This window comes from Rutilus rutilus (assembly GCF_951802725.1).
Source record: "Rutilus rutilus genome assembly, chromosome: 14".
Taxonomy (NCBI): domain Eukaryota; kingdom Metazoa; phylum Chordata; class Actinopteri; order Cypriniformes; family Leuciscidae; genus Rutilus; species Rutilus rutilus.
The window spans coordinates 8,034,672-8,059,350 of NC_140219.1; the positions used below are offsets into that span (position 1 = coordinate 8,034,672).

The 24,679-nt window shown below is 35.8% G+C and overlaps 1 protein-coding gene and 1 long non-coding RNA gene across 2 annotated transcripts; both read right to left on the minus strand.

The window, feature by feature from the left end:
• Nucleotides 1-380: 380 nt before the first annotated feature.
• Nucleotides 381-21,825, minus strand: b4galt1l (DP-Gal:betaGlcNAc beta 1,4- galactosyltransferase, polypeptide 1, like). Its single transcript, XM_084430396.1, has 6 exons — nucleotides 20,866-21,825; nucleotides 18,886-19,121; nucleotides 11,550-11,737; nucleotides 5,960-6,082; nucleotides 2,381-2,485; nucleotides 381-2,199 (listed from the first exon to the last, which is right to left on the minus strand). The coding sequence occupies exons 1-6, from the start codon at nucleotides 21,152-21,154 to the stop codon at nucleotides 2,070-2,072; spliced, it is 1,071 nt and encodes a 356-aa protein (XP_084286522.1). The 5' UTR covers nucleotides 21,155-21,825; the 3' UTR covers nucleotides 381-2,069.
• On the minus strand, nucleotides 13,840-15,236 carry LOC311303764. Its single transcript, XR_014629828.1, has 3 exons — nucleotides 15,124-15,236; nucleotides 14,823-14,863; nucleotides 13,840-13,916 (listed from the first exon to the last, which is right to left on the minus strand). It is a non-coding gene; the product is annotated as an uncharacterized lncRNA (long non-coding RNA).
• Nucleotides 21,826-24,679: the final 2,854 nt, after the last annotated feature.

The following is a 24,679-nucleotide window of genomic DNA, read 5'->3' on the forward strand; positions in this document are numbered from 1 at the left end:
AAAGCAAAGCATGACCTATTGTTTGAGTACTTCCTGATGACAAGTCTTTTCTTTGGCAGTTAAAAATAATACATCAATACACAGCAATCTGATGTGCCATCTGATTCAGAGAGGAAAATTACGAAAATGTTTATTTTAAAGATATATTCATCCCTCCATTCATCACTTTTATGTTACTAACAAGAGGAATAAAACATTAGATGTTAGGCCAGATCACACAGGTTGGTTAGGCAAGAGTTAACTGTTTTGTGTGCATGGAAAGTTGCAATTGCCCTATCAGCTCTCTTCTACTGAAAAGGCAACGTTGACTTCCTCTTGCCGAACGAGTCGCGTTACTGTCTTTTATTTGGCTTCACACCACAGTAAAGTCACAAGCAGAGTTAAATCAAACACCATTTAATTATTTAATTTCCATAATTCCAAAATTAAGTTAATTGTTCACTGCATTACACTTAAGAGGAACATATATAGGCATACAAAATGGAAAACATAAAAGTTGTGTTGGAAAAACAGGAAAGAATACATTTAAAAAAGAAAAAGAAAACTTAAAGTTAATTATGTGCTGGCCCTTAAACAAAGACCATTGTCTAAACAGATTTAAACCTCACTTTAACTGACCAAAGCGGGGAAAAAAGCCAAAGATTTTTGTGCCAAAGCATTTGGTTTGAGAGACAGCATTAGCCGCTAATCCCTCCTGCTTGCAAGTGCTGTGCCGAGTGGAGAGGTAGTTTTCTTTCCTGGTGCAAAGGAGTTTTTATAAGGCATGGGAGAGTTTTTTAAGCTGGAAAGAAAAACTAAGGGTCTTTCGGGGTGCTCGGCATGGAGGAAAATCTTTTGGCTGTGCAACTTACACATTCTGTACATTTTGTATGGGCTGTTAGTCGCCATCTTGAAAAGCACTTGAGCAAACAGCTGACGTACATTCATTTGCTCCGTCTGCATTTCATCCCCTGACAGAGTTGAAAAAGGCATTTTTTGGTTTCCACAATGACGGGTTTTAAACCTAAACACTGTTTTCTTTGTTTTAAAGAAGAATTTAAGAGCAGACCAGCACATATAAGAGAGAGAAGATAAAAAAAAAACAATACAAGTATCAACAGGTCAGTTCAGCAAAGTTCTCAATGGCTTCATGTTTTCATTACAGTAGAGAGCTTGAATATTCTTGTGCCCTTAATAACCAGCATAGATCTGAGAAAAATCACAATGCAATAAAAAAAAAAAAGGAACAAAACAAAACTGAAAGGTTGACCTGATAGTGCTGCATTTGATTTGATAGAATTGCAACCAAAAATCCAAATACAGCAAAGATAAGATAATGCACCAAACAGAAGGGAGGAATCTAGTCTCTTTTAAGATGCAAGGCTGCCACTTTGGTGCTCCAGCAAACATGATAATAATGGTCCAACAATTCGGGCCAATACATTCAGACATCTCATCCCTAACGAAGAGAGAAGTCATTTGTAAAATACAAATAAAGATGCAATTCGTAATAAAAGTAAACAAAATATGTGACAGCCCAAAAATGCCGGTTTGCTGGTATATGATTATAAAATATCCACAGCCCTTGATTGGTTATCCCAGATTTTTTTGCATTGCTTAGCTTGCTGACTATCCTTTAAATATTCACTTTCGAACACGCAAACTAAATAATCCCATACACAGCAAACTCACATTCGTTGTCCTACCACGAGGACATTTTCAATTCAGATCAATTTAACATGCTGCTTCCATCAAATGGCTCAAAATATAGTCTTTTTCCTCAGCAGAAGTATCTGAGACAGAACAAGGATGGCCCGTCGCCTCTTGAGGGCAACATGAAACCCTTGTGTGTCTCCTTTAGCAGCCGAACAGTTCCGATACACTGGGCAAAAGGAGTCCGGACCCCTGTGTTCACCATCGCATGTGCAAAGATGGCAAAACAAAAATTTCGAAAGTTCTTACACGTCTTTTTAAAAATATATAATCCACTTTGAAAATTGTCCAGTCGATTTGATATAATCAAGGCACATTTGGTTTTGACAGCCAGCGCTGCGGTTTCACTCAGTTTTGAGTTGGTCTCTACGCCGGAGTTATTGTTTTCCCACATCCACTGTGATTTTGGTGAATAGCTGGTCTTTCTCAATCTGAACAACTGTGTATGTTAGTGAATTGATCCCGTCTCTAGCCATAGTTTCCCTTGTGTGAGCTATTCGGTCAAACCTGTAACAGGAAATGACATGATTAACATTCCACAGTGCAGGAGGACATTAAGTAGTTGTTTAAGTGGCCTCTATTTGCACAGTCTTGTTAACCATTTAACAAAGCAGTCACTCAACTGACAATGTATTATTGCAATGCATTTCAAAGCGCGTTGTCAGAAAGCTGTAATATGTTTAGGTACCTCTGTGGATTGGGGTCGTTTTGTTTGTCTCGCTCATGACGGATCATTCTACATCTCCCAATGAGTGCATCGGGCCTTGATATAGTCATCCCTTTGGAGGTAACCCTGTGAAAACATGCAAGTGCTTTTCAATTAATTTGATTAAACACTCTTGAATGCATGTGTAGAGAACAAACATCCATAATTATCTAGTTCATGTTATAACAGTTCAGAGACATTAGCCGCTTTTCCACTGTCGGGCCAAACCGTCCCATACAGAAAAAAAGTGTCAAAAATATATGTGGCATATATTCCAAATACATTGAAATATATTTGCATTGTTGTTCACTTATATTTATCATTTTGAAATATATTCTGAAATATAACAAAAATATATGATGTTAAGTGTGAAATATATTTACATTTATAACATGTAATGTAAAATATATGACAAAATATATGGTCATAAAATGTTTAGCTTGCTAAAGAAGGGTCGAAAATGTATTTTGATCATAGTAATTCCTCTACCTTTTCCCCAATACACAACAGTAGGCTACCATATTTCACTACTGTATTATGACACACAGCTATAATAAATACTGTACTTACATTTAAATGACTGCAATGTAAAATGACAGATAGTTGCTTTCCTAGGACTATTAGGCCATATTAGGTGGCACGTACCTAACACTAAGTGCAATTATTATTAGATTTATTGTTGTTTTATTGACATCTTTCCTGAAGTCATTTAAATATTGAAAATATGCACAATATTTATGATGCAAGTATAACAGTGACACTCCAACAGTGAAGTGCACTTAAACAATAGATAGAACTCAGTGTCTAACACAGCATACACACACTATTAAATAACGGTCTTCAATTCTGTAAAAATAGGGGAAAAAACTCTGCATTCTGTGTGTTATTTCCTACATAAAATTGCCATTTTAGGCCAATAAAGTCAGTAAAGGGGCAGCCGTGGCCTACTGGTTAGGGCTTCGGGCTTGTAACTGAAGGGTTGGCGGTTCGATCCCCGACCAGTAGGAAAAATGTGGCCGGGGAAGGTGGTAGAGCACGGCTGAAGTGGTCCATCTAAAAAAATAAACTGGAAAATGTGTTGTTTGTTTGTGAAAATGTTAACTTTTTAAATTTCAAAATATATTTCAAATGAAACAATTGAACATATATGTTGTTAGTAAATATATTTACATATTTAACTAAAATATATTTTCAAAAAAATTACAAATATATTTACATATATTTAACTACAATATATTTATTGGGCCAATTTCGAATATTTGCATATATTCCAAAAATATATTCTGAAAATATATTTCAAATATATATATTTTTTGTGTATGGAGTTCTCGTTGCTTAAAGGGAGAGTTCACCCAAAATTGAACATTCAGTCATCATTTAGTCACCCTCAAGTTTTTCCAAACCTGTATGAATTTCTTTCATCTGTTGAACACAAAAGAAGATATTTTTTCTTTCATACTATGGAAGGCAAAGAGGTCCATCAACTGTTTGGTTGATCTTCAAAATATCTTCATTGTATGGACAAAAACACAAGCATTTTTTTTTTTTTTTTTTGGGTGAACTATCACTAACAATGGCAAACAGTTTCAAAGATACTGATATTTATGTACTCATTCATGTAGATACGAGCTGACCTTGTTTCCTCAACAAACCACACAACTTATCATGTCTGTAGCACAAACAGTGGGACATTTTTTTTGAGTATTTGTTTAAAGTTAAATTTTTAAGGTGAGAGATTAGTTCAGACTGGGACTATCACCTAGTACTCTTTTGCATTTGAAATTTAAAAGCTGTTTCCTGCTCTGCAAGTTTTTTTCTGAACATTTCCTGAACATTCAAGGCTGTAGCTGAGCAGCTGACAAATGCAGGTGGTCATGAGGGTGAAGTTCATCTAATCCAGTGTAACTCTCTCCACTATCCTTTGAATAACAGCGTCGAAAGGCCCTCAAAAATAAAGTACACATGATAAGATAGTTGTGGGAAAGTATTCTTGTGACGTGCAAATAAGACGTTAAACATGTTTTGTCTTCCGTCTGCACCCTGATAAGCCGATGATAAGGGGTTTTATCTGCCCCTTCCTGCTTGTGGCAGAACTATTACAACCAGGAACAGAAACACATTTCAGTTACACTAGTATTCAAATGTTTGGCGTCGGTATAGATTCGTTTTTTCTTTTTTGGTAACACTTTATTTTACTTTTATTTACTTGTCACATATATTTACCATAGTAATGACAGTAAATTATGCATAATTACATGCAACTAACCCTCAAACAAACCCTAATCTTAACCCTAACCCTATAGTAAGTACATGTTGTTAATTAATATTACTCCATACTTAAATATAGAATTACACTGTAAGAAGGACACCTTGAAATAAAGTGTAACCATTTACAAAAAAGTAGTAGTGTCTTTGGCTCATTTATTTAAAAATACAGTAAAAACAGCAATATTTTGACATTTCTATTTTAGCTTTCCATTTTAATGTATTTTAAAATGTAATTTATTCTTGTGATGGCAAAGCTGAATTTTCAGCATCATTACTCCAGTCTTAAGTGTCACATGATCCTCAAGAAATATTTCTTAATATTTCATCAATGTTCAGAACAGGTGTTCTGCTTAATATTTTTTTGTGGAAACCATTATTTATATTTTCCAGGATTCTTTAATCAATAGAAAGTTAAAAAGAGCACCATTTATTTGGATAAAAAAATTTTTTTGCAACAATGTAAAAGTCTTTATGGTCACTTTAAATCAATTTAATGCATCACTGCTGAAAAAAAGTATTGATTTCTAGAAAAACCCAAACCTCAAATGTTTGAATTGTAGTATGTGCTCTGTATCACATTCTTGAGCTTTTTGACTGTGCAATGCCATGCTTACAGCACAGCGACAGGATGTGTGAGGCTCAGAATGGAACATTAAGCTGAACGTACGCTTCCGTTTTTTGCTGGATCAGAGGTTTCCTTGGTTAAATCGCACTAGAATGCAGACATGACATAGAGCTTGGCTCTAGGACAAAAACATTAAAGTGTTTTTTAATAGAAAGGGGCGTTCACACTAAACTTCACACTCCACTCACTTTCATCCATACGCATTTGAACGTGGGTGTACGCCAACGCATGCAAAGACGTTTCACATTTTACATTTTTAAACGTCAACCCTCCAAACTTTTTTTTCTTTTCGTTTTTGATGAACAATGATGTTTGATGGTGCTTACATCCAAACAAGTGAAAAGATTACTTAAATTTTGGTCTGTTCATTGTGTAAAACTATCGTATGACTTCCAAATACAAGTCAAATGAACTACTTTTATGGGGCTTTTACAGTGCTTGTATGTTTTTTTGTTTTTTTTTGCATGACAGGCCATGGCCACCGTAAACTGTTGTTGTATGGTATAGACTCAGAGTATGGGACACCATACTTGGCTACACATCACATCACTTAAATCTGTGAAGATTCTCTAAAAACTCAGCAAATGGGTTTGGATGACGTGCGAGTAAAAAAAAGACAGAGCTGTCATAATTGGGTGAAATAGATTACTTCAGAAGGGTTCTCGAACCTGTTAAATATGTCGTCGTCCTCCCCTCCCCAGCCCCAGTAGTTGTTTGGGAAGCCGTTGATCTTCAGAAACTGTTCTTTGCTCAGTGATGACACGCCACCAAAGTACTGCGTGTATGGCAACCTGTTGGAGACGGACAGAGAGAGAGAGATAGAAACTATGAGGAACAGTTGTGTGTTGTGTGGCAGTTGTTAGGTCAGGTGCAGAAGAAGTGCAGCTTGGTGTTTCTCTGCAGGGAAATGACAGTGCAGTAATGAGAACTGGCAGGGGGCCGAACTTGAGCCCGAAAGCAACTGCTGCCTCTGTGTTTTCCTGTAAGCCAGCTGCTCTTGTAAATTATCAGGAGGTGTCACTCCTGATAACCCACACGCGGGATGGGCGACATAGTGATGATAACCATAGCAATAGTTTTGCGTTAAGAAACATGGATTGCAGTTTACACGGATGGTGTGAGATACTTTTGACCAAACTAAAGGCACCAGAGATGTATTATCTATCATTATATCTGAATAGAGCTCTGGAAATTACACTTTTGAAATTACCTGATATTTTAAGAAATAAAATGTAATTATTCATCAATTTATTAATATTATATTATAAAAAAAAAAAAAAAAAATGAATGAGTAGTTGACATTACATTTTCGGTTTAAGCAGTATCTTGTGTTTGTACAAAATACTACAAAATGTATCTAATATTTTAACTTTTAAAAATGGATTTGTTACACAGCATGACCATTTCAAATGAAATAGGCTAAAATAGTAAAAAAAAAAATTTATATATATATAAAAATACTAGAATACATTATATTTTAATCAGGATTTATTTTGTATTATTTTATAGAGACTGCACTCAAAAAGAGACATTTCTAGTCAAATAAATACTTTAAATCTGAGCATAAGTAGAATAATTATATTGACTACTGAAATGTTGACTTTAAAGGCAGGGTGGGTAGGATTTTTCTGAAAAAAAAAAAACATTCCAAATTTGTTTAAACTGTCTTTATATACCAATACATAATTAAAATGTAAGTACTCTGAAAAAGAGAGTATAAAAATCGAGTGTCTGTAGACCTCTCACGACCTCTCAGCTAGTTATCTCCATTCACTCCCACCCCCTCCCTTCTGAGCTCCTTCCAAAGCCACGCCCCCAAAACACATGACCGCGCGACGCCAAACGCTCAGGCTCAGCTGGAAGACGCATTTATTTACCTGAGACGAGTGGAGAGGAAGGAGCACAGTGCATGCATTGACATGTCAGAATCACATGTAATAAAATACCTAACTTTATCACTATGAATATAAACAAATAAGATGGCTTTTAGTACTCACTATCAAGCTAGCATATCGATACTGGTAAAGTTTAAAATATATTTTGTTTGATTCAGTAACGAGCTATATTTATAAGGCAAAGCTAAAAACAGGTTGCATTGATGCACGTTTTTCCATTACCATCAGTTACACTGTGATGAAGGTGAATTTCGTGTAAGATTCATAACATATACGGTGTTTTAGATGTAAGAGTTTCCATGATGAAAACATTGTTGACTCTGATGAGAACTACACTCAAGAGACAAGTACCGCATCGTCGGTTCGAGGACAGGTCCGGGGTCGAGGGCGAAGCAGAATGCGCGCATATGGGCAGATCTTGTAGCAACAGGGGTGGTAGCCATGGTTGCGAGAGAGAGTGACAGTCGCCCAAACCAATCAATTGTTTCGTCCCGGATGGAAATAATGAGCTGTGTTTATTGCAGATTAAAAGGTCTACAGTCACTCGATTTTTATACTCTCTTTTTCAGAGCACTTACATTTTAATTATGTATTGGTATATAAAGACAGTTTAAACAAATGTGAAAAAAAGTTTTTTAGAAAAATCCTACCTACCCTGCCTTTAAGGACTGAAATTTCCTGATACTTCAATAAGAGAATGTATAATCTTAACATTGAAATAAAATCATTGTATAATCTAACAACAGCTAATCTACAGATGAATCCATTTTGGTGTTGCCGTTAACCTAGAAACAAAAAATTTTTTAGAGTCTGACTTGTCTCTGAATTTGAATGAAGTTGTTATCCTATAATTACAGTAATTTCGACGTGACATGGACACAGCAGTAGATCACCCCATCCCTTCGACCACACTGCTTTCCAAAAATGTTAGCAAACCTGATTGTCACCACAAGACAACCACTTGAAGCTTCGACTGGGAGTTGAAACTAATAACACCAGAATGGAATCATGTACAGCTTAGCTGCTAATACCTATTGTAAATCACTATATCAAGTCACCTATTCTTTTGCAAAATACTAAAGAGCATCAGCAAACACTGGCTATGATAAAATGGAATATCAAACAGAAATATGTGCAATATAAGCAGCTTTAAAGGAATTTTCTGTCATTACTTTATTAATCTTGTGACTTTCAAACCCGCATGAAAAAAGAATCAAAGATTTGCGAGCTATATAACAATCTATGCATAATCTATTTGTTAGATTGCGATCTAAAGTCGTAATTCACTGGAATAAAACAACAACAACAACTGATGTGCCCTGGCTATTAGCTATTGACTTGGAATACAGCACTAGGGATGCATGATAAATCGATAATGGAGAAAAGAAAACAAATTATGGAGGAAAGTATGCAAAAACATACTTTTTTTTTGCCAAACGTCGATCCAATATCATAAATGGCCTTCATTATGATTTAGTTGCTTTTTTGCATACAAGATTGGCTCTACATAAAGGTGTCTCTGTTTGAAATAAATGAGTAAACACTATCCTACACCAGGCCCTGGCCCGCTCTTGTCTGACGTTCTTCCGCACGATAACTCTTGAAAATTACAAATTACATCCAGATGCTTTTGAAGTTCTGTGTGAGAAGAAAGCTGCCCTGCTTCAGCGGCCCATGCTAACAGTGGTGAACGCTGTAAAGACTTTATAAAGGACTTCTGTTACAAAAGAGCAACCCAATTGTTTCAGTGTGTGGACGTTTAAAACCTAACCTTTATCAGATATTTCCTCATTACAGACAAAAGGACACACGTGAACGCACACACGCCTTCACATACATCATACTCATATTACACAAAGCTTGTGCTGGAGGTCACTGGTACAAGCTGCTCCAATGAGCTACAGTTTCACTTTAGACAGAGAGTTGAGCTCCCAATGGGCTCTAATCTGAATCGTGTGTTAGAATTTTCCCAACCAAACGCTGCTACTTTATCATATATCTGACGGTTTTATCTAAAGTGACTCGTTTATTACAGGTCAAATCCTGCTGGAATAAATGGGGGTCAACGGATACTCCGGATTAAATATGACCAGGTTAAATCAACAGCATCTGTTGCCTGCTGTGGATTACCAACGAAAATAAAGTTGACTAATCCCTCAGTAAATATTAATCATTAAAAAAAACATTTACAGTAATTTAACCCAGAATATTATTTTAAGGTCACAGTGGTGATAGACCAAAATTACAATACAAAATATAAAAATATATGATAATATAAAATAGATTGTTTTGACTACTTCCATGATAGTGAATGATTACTATATTCATATACAATGGTATTTAGAAGATTGATCTTATATCAGTTGAGTTGTTTCATATCACTGTGACTGTCTATCCACAACTGATCAAATGTTTGGGATTTAACATTTGGGATCAAATGTTTTAGTAAAGATAAATATTAATATTGTGAAATAGTATTACTATTAAAAATAATTCTATTCGAATATATTTTAAAATGTAATTTATTACTATGATCAAAGCTGAAGCCAGTCTTCAGTGTCACATGATCCTTCAAAAATCATTCTAATATGCTGCTTTGCTGCTCAAAACACGTTTCTCATTATTATCAATGATGAAAACAGTTTTTTTTGTGCTATTTTTGTGAAAACTGTGATATAGATTTTTTTCCAGAATCCTTTAATGAATAGAACGTTCAAAAGAACAGCATTTATTTGAAATACAGTTCATAAAATGTAAAACATAACTTGTCACATTATAAATGTCTTTACTGTCACTTTAATCACTGTCAATTTAATGCATCCTTGCTGAATATAAGAAATAATTTCTTTCCAAAATAGTAATTTAACCAATTTAAACTAAATTAAATTAAATATATTTTAAAAAAATTATTATATATTAAAATGACCACGTCTTATTATTTTTTATATTAAAAACTTTACATTTTTTAGTATTTAAACGAATCTAACTAGATTATTTTATTTTTATTTGAAACTTGCTGAATGCAAACCAAAAGATATATGATTATTTTAACAATTGGTGAAGCTTGGCATCAGTACAAAAACATCTGTTTTACTATCTAAAACAGGCTCTAACGGCTGATTTATACTTCTCCGTCGGACCTACGCCATTGCCTTTACGCATCGGTTTTCATTTATACTTTTGCGTCGTGGTCCGCGTCGACAAGCAATTACACATGCAGACCATTAGTAGGCAGTGTTAATAAATAATAAATAAATGTATTATTTATTAACAGATTATTTAATCTTTGTTTTCACTAGTTATGTCGCAAGCGGAAATGTGTGCGAGGAAATGCGACGCTATAGCAGATATTTTTTTTTACCTGAGGGAGGGGTTCTAGCAGACCAATCACAGCGCTTGCGGTCCGAATTGACGCGTTGTTACATTTTTGGAGAGATGCACGTCAGGCTACGCCATGGGCTACACATGCTACACACACACAGCCTATGGTGTAGGTTCGATGCAGTGGTATAATATAAATCAGCCTTAAGTGCGCTTTCAGACTTGTAGATCGTTTGCTTTGTTCCAAAACAGGAACTTAATTTGATACAACGTAGCATTTTCTTCTTGGTTCGGTTCACTTTCACAAGGCAACATTTCAAAGAATACCAAAAAAATTTATGCAAGTCACATGTGAGTAAAACTGTCCTCTTATTGGTCAGAGTTTCCTCTACATCATCCATCAAGATGGATTGACAAGTTCGCTCCGTGATTCATCTTAAGAAGGCAATAATCACGAGAAGTGCCAGTAATACAAAGGTCCAGTCATCATTCAAGATAGCACAAGCTAGATCGGGGAGAGACATTCCCGCTCACGACCTTTAATTTATTGAAAGTCTTTGGGATGTGCTGCAGGACGCTTTACAGAGTGCTTGACTCTTGCATTATCAATACAATATCTTGACCAAAAATGAATACACACTCTCGCTGATCAACGTTTAAATGTGAATGTGAAAAAGCCTAAATTATATCTGTTCAACATATAAAGTGATCGAGTCTCTTCAGAAAATTTGGACTAAACCGCTCAGTTTTACGAACTTCTTTCTCATTTTGACCAGTTTGGGACATGTCCTGCTCTGCATTTTCACATGAATCCATGTTTCTTTGTCGTGCTCAACATGTAAATACTGTCCCAGTCCCTGCCACGCAAATATGTAGGCTACACCACAGCCGACATGATACTGATACTGCAACATGACACTTTTAAATTAGTATGTGCATTTGTAATCCAAATAAATATGAAAACATACTGACACATTCTGGGGGCTGAAATTACACCATTTAGCCATGGCATAAGACAACAGTCAACAAAAAACAGCAATACCTGAAGCCAAACTTGTCCATAGACACAGAGAGATGCCTGGGTTGATTATAGCACTTGTAGAAGTTGCGGTCATCCATTGGAATGAGGTCAACGTCGCTGAAGACAAAACAATCATAGTCATACTCCTTCAGAGCCTCCGCATATCCAATGTTGAGGAGCTTGGCACGATTGAACGTCTCCTCGCCCGCCTGATGATACAAGGATACAAAGAGAGGATGAGGCCAAGCTGCAAAATTCATATTTAAAGTAGGGATGCACCGATACCAGTATCGGCCCGATACTGATCTCATGTACTCGTACTCGTAAAAATGCTCAGATACCAACAACCGATACCAGGCAGCGTGTAAACAGTGTTTGTGTCCTGACAAGGAAACACTGACAACAGAGGCTGTCTATGAAGTAAATGTATCTTATTAGTGGAATATTAAACGAAATATAGAAACGCCTATATAGCTGTGGTGCACGAGCTGATAAGAGAAAAACGCGCAGTGGATTGAAATGGATGAAAATACTGTAAAATGATTGAGTGTGCAGCGTTACAGACGCGCGAGCTGGTTGAGCGCATCCCTTTTTCAGTCAGAGGAAAGTTTGTAGTTCAGCGAATTCACGAATACTGAATTGAATTGTCTTTCACGTCTACACAAGTTTATGTAAAAACGGCCGTCTTGGCGAGTATCCCAGTAAACAAAGTCGGTTATATCTCAAGTGAACATAGACAGTATATTCAAATGGGGTCCGTGCGTTCGGTCTTAAAGGGGCAGCAGTTTAATAAACCTGCTGCTGTGTTTTAATGTTAATCAAACAATGGACAAATAAATTACTCACTGAATAATAATATGCAATATTATATAGAATATGCAATGTTTTTTCACATTTGATTACTTTCAAATTTCTGTACCTGTTAGATCTACCCTAAAAACACTGTTTATTTCATTTGTAGCCTTTCTTTGTTCTATTGTATTTATTTGTGCTATATATATATATATATATATATATATATATATATATATATATATATATGTATGTGTAATTTGATTATTTGTTCTTATTTTATTACTGGCTGCTTAATTGTCTTTAATAATGTTTTAAATTCACATTAATTAGGCTGGTAGGTTTTGTAGTATCAAAATTGCAATAAAGAATTGATATTTCACTGGTGTCTAAACATTTGTACCACTGACCCAATCCCCTCAGCACTGAGCCCTTCTGGAGCTGCTCTAAATATGTGCTGTGCTATTAAATGAGAGATAAAATATGACAGAGCAATAGAATGAACAGTGACAGTAACAGAAGCTCATACAATGCATTTTAGCAGGCTTAATTAAGCATGAAAATAACTGAAGGAAATATATATTTGATGAACAAATTAAGCCAACTAATATGATTTATATTCTTTTGGTTTATCTTCTAAACATTTCAAAATGAGAAATGCAGTGAAAATACAGGTATCGGTTTTCGGTATCGGTATCGACGAGTACCAAAAATGGGAGTATCGGACTCGAAAAAGTGGTATTGGTGGTATATGTTCAATATGGTTCAGGTGGCAGGAGACATAAATGAAACTGCTGGCAAACAAGCTTTTCAAGCGTACATTTCCTTCAACTGAACTTTCCAGTAGTGCAATGTCGTTGTTGTTTTTTGTTATTTGATCTGTACTTGTCTGATTAAGCCGATATTAAATGCAAATCATTTCTGGGGAAATTATTTATAGTATACTCATGCAGGTTTTGAAAGTTATTCATTATTTAAAAGTAGTTTTAAAAAAAATCTATCTTTTCTACAGTAAATTAAGTACATGCTGTTTTAAAATAAAGTGCAACATTAATGATTTAAAATTCCATTATTAAACAACATAAGTACTGTAAAACTTTTCATGTAAATTTACAGTAAAATAGTGGCAGCTGGGTTGCCAGCCACTTACTGTATTCTTTACAGGACTACAACTGTAAGCATTTAAAGTATAGTACTGTTATTACCAAATACAGTATCCTGCTGTAATATATATTTTACAGTATTACATTGTCTACAGCAATTAATTGCATTTATACAGGGGAATACAATGGTTTTCAAACTGTACTTGTATTACATTTGTCATTCAATAAATAAAAATGTCATACTTTTGTTATGTTATTTGTTGCGGCAAAGGAAATGGAAAACAGCATACTCTGAGTTTTAAAACCTTTATTTTTTAAGGAAAAATTGTCGTTTATGAACACATAAGCTGAAATGTCAATATTTAAAAAACATTTAAAGTGCAGTTAGTTATCAATGAACAATACTGCTCTTTTTTGCACAATGTTGCCAGTCTTGGAAGTCACTGTCCCATTCTTGGTTCTTGACCCATGTTCAGGGTTGATGTCAAAGTGCCTAAAAGGCAGAAAAACAAAGAAAAGTAGAAAAAACAGATATACATATACATACATACATATACGTGACGTTAATTGTGAAATTAAAGGACAAGTTCGGTATTTTACACTTAAAGCCCTGTTTTCAGATCGTTTCTGATGAAATGGAACGGTTAAGATTGAAATTTGGACACATGCTGCTGGCCCGAGAATTTTCGGTTTCTGTGGTAGCACCCCCCCACCTCCACAATGGCTGCATAGGTGCACTGGAACAATCCTTCCTAAAACGCAATAAACTTTCGTTTACAAAGACGTGAAACTCACCGAGTGGTCAGGGGTGTTCACTGATACGCTCACACAAAAATCGCTGCAAAAGATGCTTTCCAACAGGTTTTATCGTAGTTTTTGTCCAACTCCATTGACTTGTATTGGATGTGCTGTGAGGTACGGTATTACTCCGCCGCCGGAAACGGAAATGGGGTTGTTTGTATTCTTTCTGTAGTCTTATGTGGTGCATAAGGTGCATTATCGCCACCAACTGGGCTGGAGTGTCTATTATTCAAGCTCTCAACGGAAGAACGTACGGGTGTGAGGCGTTTGGAAAAATAGGTCCACAGTTTTACAACGAATGGTAAAACACCTGTTGGAAAGCATCTTTTGCAGTGATTTTTGTGTGAGCATATCAGTGAACACCCCTGACCACTCGGTGAGTTTCACGTCTTTGTAAACGAAAGTTTAATGCGTTTTAGGAAGGATTGTTCCAGTGCACCTATGCAGCCATTGTGGAGGTAGGTGGGGGGGGGGGGGGGGGGGGGGCTACCACAGAAACCGAAAATTCAATCTTAACCGTTCTATTTCATCAGAAACTATCTGAAAACAGGGCTTTAAGTGTAAAATACCGAACTTGTCCTTTAAGCACACCACTTACGTTAACACTGGATCAGATGATTCAGCATCAGATGATTCAGCCTGAAATGACAAAAAACAATTGCCAACAGTTACTAACCGTTTCCAAGGCATGTTGTAAGAATAATGCATGTTAATCTTTGCCGTGAAAGATCAATGTTATTCCGTGAAAGCGTTGAGAACAGAGTAAACCGTATGCCCAGGACTAAACAAAAGTGCAAATAAAATGCGGAAAAAAACGAAAAAAAAAAAACGTTCAAAGGTCAAACCAATCATGAAAAAGTAGACACGAGACCGAAAAGCTCCAGAAAAGATTGACTTACCATATACACAGACGAACAATCGTTTATCCTTCTTCTCACGCTCCACTTTCCACTTATCCTCGACACAGGCACAAATGTTTTGATCATTCTGGCGCAAAATTAGTGATGAGAAGTCGACTCCAAAAAAGTTGATTCCTCGACTCTTAATAGCCCTAGTGTAGTCAGGGCCGGTTCTAGACATTTAGGCCACACCCCTCCTAATAAACAGCAGCACTTCAAACAAACATTCCTATGCTTTTTGTTTATACAACATGTTATTAAAATTTTGAATAGTAGACATAAAACACTTATCGCATCGGGAGAAAAGTTCAAATGTATTTTCTTGTCCTAGAAACTTGAAATGAAGAAATAAATCAATGCCTCTACAGTATGATACCGTATTACGAATGAAACCGGCTGAAAACAGAAAACTGCTGTATATTTACAGATATTTAGTAAAAGATACAGTATGGTACTGTTTTAAGAAAACACATTATAATACTGCTAGAAGCTACCTGTAAATGTACAGTGAAGTTTTACAGTAATATTGGTATATTATATTGCTATATAACAAAATAAAACAAAATTAGTTCTACTGGGTAAAACGTTTTATAAGATTAAAATTCCTATTCCCATGTAGGCTAATCATAGTTTCAGCCAAAACGTCATAGTTATGGTCACCACAATAAAACTAATGTGGTATTTGCCACTGCTGCTATTTAAAAAAAAAACATAAAATAAAATAAACAAAAAGACAAAGATTTTGAAACCTTCTTAGAACTGTGGTTGTAGAAAATCATATTAATTTTAAATATTAGTTTTTACAAACTATGGTTACCATGATACATTTTTGTAAAGAACATCCTGAGGAGTCCAAAAGGTGACTTTTCGCTGGCTTTGGGCCTTCTACTCATGATTAATGGATGCGATCCCTGTCTAGAGTCCACCTTTTCTTCATCCGAAGAGCATCAAGGCAGCACTTGAGCTCGTGGAATGAAATTTAATGACGGTGGAGCCTCAGGGGTGCAGAGCTATCTGTTAACCTCCTGTGCACCCAACAGAGAGTAGCCATCTTCTCTTTTATAACACACAGGAAACTCAAACGAGCTGCCCTGAACGAACTGAGGTGTGCTTGTTCTAGTGGAGAAGAAGACATCCATGATTGATTTAGAAGATGTGGCCTGTGCATTCAGAGCGAGACTCCGCTTTAAAGAACCAGATTGTCCTATTCTACGGCCATCTTTTCAGTCAACATAATGTAGTGTTCTCATATGTCAACACCCAGATCTGATTGTCCGCTTGTAATGCGTCACTGGAGGATTCATTCACATTTTAGGGATTCCCCCCCCCTCCCCCAAAAAAATAGTAGACTTAAAAAAAGAAGGATTAAGACTCTTGAGGAACCAGAACACAAAGAACTGAAAGTGAAGAAGAGTGCCATTGTTCTTATAGAATAGATGGATAGGAGAGACAGGACAGACAGGACAGGTCAGCAGGGCCTGCTTTACAGCAAAGAAAATAAACACAGGCTAAACAATTAAAAGAAAAATTCCATACTTAATTACTCGCTCTTTTTCATTCAATAATTTGGTTTTATGTTCGACAGAAAAACTAGCAGCATAATGGTTTGCGAGTCATTTTTGGATGAATATTACTTTTCATCAGTAAATAAACAGATAAAGAAGAAAATTAATTTTAAAAAGTCACTATCTTCAAAAGAATGAGATAATGTGATCAAATTACTCTCTTGCAATACAACAAAGCATTGCTATTTTTGGCACAGAACTGGCATCCATGGCAAATGAGGACATTAAAAGAGTGAAAACAAGGATGAAATGAAAACGACAAAGAGAAAACAGATAATCAAGAAGCCAACATTACCATTCGTCAGACGCAGCCAGCGAAGCGTAGTGTGTTTGGCCAGAGAAAGAGCAAGCAGACGTCTCACCTTTTCCCCGAGCGCAAGGGCCTCTGACGTGCATAAAAGGGTTTTGGTTTGAAGAGGAACAAGGGAAGGAATGTAGTATAGAAGGGTGAAAAAGAAATGCAAGGTGCAGGGAAAAGAAAGGGGTGGCAAACAGAGCAAGAGAATAATTAGAAAGAACAATCACATAACACTTGAGAAAACACTCAGAGAAGAGCCTTCTTGGCGAGCACATTAGGATGCTTTTAGTGAAACCCGCACAGAAGACACACATACATTACTCTTTTCATTTACTTGGAACATTCCCATGGAACATAGCTGGCTGTTTTGAAACGGATTCAATGAAGACATCTGTTCCCTGTGAGTCCCAAATAAAAGAGACAAGAACCGAAGCACTCGGTCTCACCTCGTTTCAGTCTGCAATGTCATGAGCATTTACTGAAATGTTCAACTTTTTTTTTTTAAAGGACGCTCAAGCTCAAACAGCAGCGGTCTCTACCACAGTCTGGGGAACTACTGTGTAATTTACCTTGGTTTAGCATTTATTAGCTGTACTTTCTTCCAGAATAGCTGAAGAATTCCCCAACTCAAGGACGCAACCAGATATTTAAAATTATGGTGATCAAATGTAAATGATTGAGAAAAAAACAAAACACATAATCTGAATATTGGGAGCTTCTGTTCTACTCTTTCACATAAAGTTTGGCACTGTGTATTGCAAAAATGGCTTCCGATGTTCCTCATTTGTAAGTTGCTTTGGATAAAAGCCTCTGCTAAAATACTAAATGTAAGTGTACATGGTACAAGTGGAATTGGCAAAGTCAAACAATCTGTGACGGACAGATCATTAACACGGCTGGTCCATGTGGTAATTATGTCAGGCAGAGAATCCTAAATGCTCGCCTATCATTAATCAACCTCAAACAGGGTTTTGAAAATCTAAAAATTTACATTTAAATATTTAATTTACAAAATGTAAAAAAAATTGAGCTGGATATTAGTTTTTTGCTGTGGTCTTGCCTATGCAAAAATGTAAAATCTACTAAATCAACACACAAAAGCGCACAGCGGGGTCTTGCTGTTAAAATCGTTTTAACAACATAATACTCCGAGCTACATTTCTCTAACTGGCCAATGAGAGACAAATGAGGACTTTGAGAAAAGAGCTCACTTAGCAAAACACATGCCAAACTTCATGCCCCGGCACGCCTGTGTAACAAAGAGTTTACATTCCAGAATTTACAAAAGGGAGTCGACAATGTAATTTAAAGGAGTGAGTGATGTTAAACACAGCTTTATGAGGAACTTATCATTACTGGTAACAAACAGAGAAAAGTGTTGGTGTGTTCAACAGCAGGTCTTATGTTTCGAGATACAGTTTACTTTCAAAGTGACAAGAGGATTTAAATAAAGTCAAGCGGCTGTTGATGTTTGCCGTGCTTTATCTAAGCCATCATTCCCAATCAAATGGCATTTACAAACAAAGCTCTTGAATGTTATGCATCTTCTTTAAAAAGCCACATCACACACTCGCATCCGATCAGACATAAAAACCTACACTCTAAAGATTATAGGAAATACTATTTTAGTTGTTCTACTTCAAAATCGTACATTTATTCAACGTATTACTTGCCGTTTCTTCTGCAGTATTTGTGAAAATAGTTTCAAAGGAAATCCTACACCAGTCTTTTTTTTTTTTGTCCCAGTGTATTTCTACAAACGAGCACCGGTATTTAACCTCTGACTCAATGATAACATCAGACTGTACCACAGGCCTTTGAACCTTTGTGTGCTTACAGATAAAGCATTTGTTGGAGCTAACGGGTCAAAGATTTTATTGCACTGGTTGAAAGACAAACCTGATTGATGACGTAGACGCCGTAGTCCAGTTGCTGACGCTGTAGGATGGGGTGCAGATAATACAGCCAGTACTTCAGGTGCTCGTCGCGGTTCCTGAAAGGGATGATCATTGCCACCTTCTGCTGGGCGATGCAGTCCGTGGGTTTAAAGCGCCCGCCGGGCTGCAACACAGAGTTCTCTGACCTAATGAGGTCTAGGGTGACCGGCTCAGAGAACTCAACCCGGAGTGGACCCACTAGAAGAACCGAGACACAAATGACATGCTTTATTATGGAGACTAAATAAATCTAACTTTTTTTAAAGGGAGAGTTCACCAAAAAATAAAAATTCTGTCATCATTTACTCACCCTCAAGTTGTTCCAAACCTGTATGAGTTTCTTCTGCTGAACACAAAAGAAGATATTTTGAAGAATGTTGGTAACCAGACAGTTGACGGTAGCCATTGACTTCCATTGTATTTTTTTTCCCCACGATGTAAGTCAATAATGGCTTGTCTTGTTACCAACATTCTTCAAAATATCTTCTTTTGTGTTCAACAGAAGAAATAATCAAGTGACAGAATTTTCATTTTTGAGCAAACTATCCCTTTAACAACAATATTGGGACTGGATGACTTCAACCATTACAAACCAACCAAGCACTATTGCGTCTTAAAGTAACCCATGTCACCTTAGAGAACTCATTCTTACTCATTGCACTATGGAGGTATCAGGTTACATTATCATACTACTGTTGCTACAAGCAGCAGCAGTGTCAATGTTGTCTGACAAAAGAGAAAGATAGCCAGCCAGGACAAAATAACAGACACAATGCTTCTCGGCAAATTTTTCCATTACGACACAGGGCTTCAGGGAAGCCGATTCATCAGCATCAGTAGATCATGTGAACACTACCAAGTGACACTTATGCGAGAGACAAGAAATTGCTGTATTGTCAAAAAAAAATTAAACACAGAGGGGTAAATGTTAACATCCAGAGACCCGACAGCTGTAAAAACATGCTTTTGTTTTTGGAATCTGGATTGAGGGAAGACAAAGTGACGGGTCACATCATTTATAACAAACACAAGTTTCTCAGAAATACTAAAACGTGTTGATTAATAATAGACAAGCACAACTGTATGTGTATTCTGGTTAAAAAGAGAGAGAGAGAGAGACTATTTTATTTAAAAACAACCGATCTAAACCAGCCAATAGCACAGAATGAGAAATCTGTCCAGAACATGCCTTGAAAATTGTATATTGAACATTAAGCCTGCTTTACACTTGTATTTGTCATGAAAACAGCCTCATGACACAAAAACAATGAATGCTCAAATGTCTTGAAGACTCATCCAACAAAAAAACAACAACGGAAGACTGGTTAACACCAGCTCTATTAATTCACGCTAACGTCAACTAGTATTACATATATTTTTAACTTATCAATAATTAAATGTGCATTAAAATAGTTAGAAATGGCATTACACTTTCTGTATACTGGAGAAAAGTTTGGAATCATTAAGATTTTTTTCTCTGTTTGAAAGAAGCCCCTTGTGCTTGAGGATTAATTGATGAATAGAAAGTTCTATAGAACAGCGTTTATTTTGATTAGTAATGTTTTGTAACATTATGAATAGACATTTGTGTTCATTTTATAGCATCCTTGTGAATAAAACTATCTTTTTTTTTTTTTTTAAGTGTATAACTTTCAAATGTAGTGGAATCATGGTTTCCACAAAAATATTAAGCAACAAAAACTGATTCAAAATTGATGATAAATATTTTTTAAGCAGTAGATCAGCATATGAGAATGATTTCTGAAGGATCATGTGTAAATGATGTAATGAGCAATGATGTTGAAAATCATTGTCATCAGTTTTTATTGAGGATATATATTCTAAATAAACAATAGCATATAATATATTCCAAAAAAAATATATATATATATAAAAAATATTGTTTTTTTTTTAAATATAGATCTTTGAAACAGCTACTCACCCAAGCGAGGTGGATCGTCAGGGCATGTTTCCAGCTTTCTCTCAGTTTCTGTGATATTCGTTACAGATGGCAGAGCCACACTGTTCGGTCTGATCTCCTCGGTAGTGACTTTCTGTTCGGTCAGTTTCCTGTGAAACTGGGGGGTTTGCTGATTTTGTACGAAGGCTTGCCTTGAATCTGAATTTCTCATATAATATATGAGAGTTACAGAGATGTGAAGGAAACACAGCACAACCACCAGAGAGCAAGTCCTGTGCAAAAGACTGAAATTCACAACTGCATCCGGCATTGTAGAAATCCTGGATATACTTTTGAATATATATTTTAACAGAAAAAAAATAAAGAAAGCTATTTACAATCTAACCCAGTCACTTCCTATATATTTCCCACTTCCTGGGATTTTTGAGGAACATATCGTTATATATACGAAGTTACAAGTTAAACCCCCTATCACATACTGTTTTAATTATCAAAAAATAATATACAAGTTAGTATAATACTTATTTATACAAACGTCTCAAAAATAATTCAACAGCTTAGCTCAGTTCTCAGCTACTAACACGCGACCCACTACATTTGGCTTATTTCCTTGAATTAAAGCGTCAACGTTATGACAAGTAAAACTACTAACGTTACAAAACCGAAACTTGAACTTCAACCCCGAACATGGTTGACGTTTAAACGTGTATGAACGCAAAAAAAAAATAAGTCCGTTATAAGTTTATAGGAGTCACTTGACTTGACGGCACCATAGACTGTGGACGGCACGAAGACAGAAGTAAAACTCCAGATAAAGTTAAACGTCACCCGACGGCATCTTCTTAAAAACCCACAAAAACTCCAGATCCCCAATGTTTTACATGAGAAATCTCCGTGCCAGAGCAATCCGCGGTAATGATACCGCAAGGGAGATGGCGAAAAGTTTCCGGACAGATTCCAAGTCAGTCCGTGAAGTAACGCGTCGCGTAGAGCTTTAAGATCGGTTGATATGCGCTCAGCTCAGTTTGATCTGTAGAGACTCTGCTGGAGGATTTGTCGTTGATTATGACTTGTAGATCAGCGAAAGAGCTAGTTGCGTCATCAAATGAAGCCAGCTACAGCGGAAAGAACTTAGGTTTCAAAATAAAAGCATGCCTGAGCGATTCAATTTAGAATGTTTTGCTTGAAACTAATGAAACCATGCTTGCTTGACACCCACTAATGTTAATAAAGTAATTCAATAATTGATTAAACATGATGTATAATATGAGACAGAGCAATGTTCATGATGGATTAGGTAGACTCTTTACAATTTTACATAAACTACCAAATTTGGTAGCCTAGTTGTATTTGTTTCAGCACTTATTTGCATGCTTTAGGGCAATGGCATCATCTATTTACACCAGCCATGAAAAAGTCAAATAAAATGTTCACAACCTCTTCAAACTCAAAAGCACACAAATATTACCAGTGGGAATAAATTGGTAATAAAACAAATTAATGGTGATGACCAATATGATTGGTCACTCGTGTGTGAGCTTCTTTCTTTCTTTCTTTCTTTCTTTCTTTCTTTCTTTCTTTCTTTCTTTCTTTCTTTCTTTCTTTCTTTCTTTCTTTCTTTCTTTCTTTCTTTCTTTCTTTCTTTCTTTCTTTCTTTCTTTCTTTCGGAATGGTAAGCGCTTCTTACGTAGATGTTCAGCGCGGCCTTGTGGTCTAAAAGGAATATAACACCATAAATGTGAAATACAACGGCATGAGCAAAGCTTTCTTACAATATTCCCGATTGCAAAGTAACACTGTCTATAACGGATTTATTTGTCACAATTCCCAAACAATTGATTCATTTTTATCAAAACATATATAGGCCTAATATATATACGCCTATCATATTTCTCAAAACGTTTCACACATTTCACCTGTTTTTATTCACATTCCAATTTTCTTAATTATTTCTGCAAAAATTCTTCACAAAAATGCCTTAATTTTATACAGGTTTAACCATGTTCTCATTCAGAAAACATAAACGCATAATAACCTAAAATTAATTCAAGTGTCACAATGTGAACTCAAGTAGCACACATTTATCCATGAGTAAACATAACAGTTTTTTAAGCATGGTTACACACTAAAAGTGGTTTTACATAAAACAAAGGTTTTGCAGAACTCTAAAAAAAAAAAATATGTTTTTTACATTAGACACATCATGCAAAACTATAACTGCTCTTGTGTTTCATTTAGAAAACACTGCCATGCCACAAAAAACACTTGTACATAAATTGATCACTCAGAAATCAAAACTCATTGTTTTGAGAAAGAAATACATTCTTCACCCTTGCATTTCTGTTTATTTTGTAAAAATGTACTGAATATGCATACAAGTCATCTTTATTTCTATAGAGCTTTATACAATTCAGATTGTTTCATTACGGCTTCACAAAATAGTAACAAATTCAAATTCTCCTGAAAAGCAGCTCTACAAGTCAATAGTGTCATTATTCAGCTCAAGTCAGTTCAGTGTTGATTCAGTTCAGTTCAATAACTGTGAAGCTTATCAATTGTGCAGATACTGTGTGTAGTTGTGCGCATACGTGTGACAAACTCCTGTGCACTTCACTGCACACTGAAAAAGCAAAAGACACAAAATAGTGTTTTACCTTCACATCCGTGTGTTTTTGACGTGTATATGGCTAATCATTAGATGGTTTGTGTGTAGAATTACTGTTCGAAAGCACAATTTTTTAGAAGAGTTAAAATAGTTTTGAATGAAGTGTTTGCTTTTGCAAGAGATGTGGGATATTTTGCATGTTGTGTGCATGTTTTGTGTTTCGAGAAATGTAGCCACATATAGTTTTAGAAATTGTGTTAAGCAATCTCAGGATAATAACTACTTACACATACAGTATAATTACAGTACACAGTAACAGTACTTTAGATGAGGCAAATTTCACCACAGTAAACTATAGCACATGTACTCCCTCAAACTCATGATTGTCAAAAAAAAATTTGTAAATTTTTTTTTTTTTTTTTTTTACATATACAGTATATTTTGCAGAACTGAGTGATGACTGCCTAAGGGAGGTATAGAGCAAGTCTTTTGTCAGAAGACCAAGAAACCTTTATACATTGTATACTGTAATGAAATCTGGCCGAATGTGCAGTGGATGCTGAATTTATTCATTCATTTATTTTTTACTGTATTTCACAGTATACTGTATTGTGTTGCATACCAAGTTCATATTCAGTTCTTTGGTACTTTTCTTTTCTAGTGCGTTTCAATGAAAAGTAATTTTACCTAAAGCTCTTTGTTGTATTTTACTGTAGCATATGCACTCTTTCATTATGGCAATACACACTTAGCTGCAAAATCATTCCTGAATCCCAATTTTTGAGGTTTTTGTTGCATGCAAAGCTATGAATTGATATCTGCAAAGTCTGTGTATTTGTTAGGCTTTGTGAGTCATCTGAGGCCAAAGTTTGATTCCGACAAAAGTGATGAAAGACGTTTTTGACTAAAATATTGTATAGGTTTGTTGCTGTGTAGTTCAGAGATTGTTGACTGAAATGAAAAAAAAAAAACTGTAATGATGTTTCAGATGGTAAATCGGCTAACCTTGATTTTCATCTTTAAAAATACCTTTCAGATCCTCATGATATCATGTTTTCCCCATGTGCTGCAAAGCAGAATGCTTTTCTCAAGTTCACTGTGACTCCAACACACACGTCCCCACACACCCAGAGGGCGCTGGCATCAAGGTCTAACTTTAGACTTTATACCCTGTTCCATTTTAACTGGCCTTGGCTGGGACCTTATAAGCTCTTTATATCTTTGTGTAAA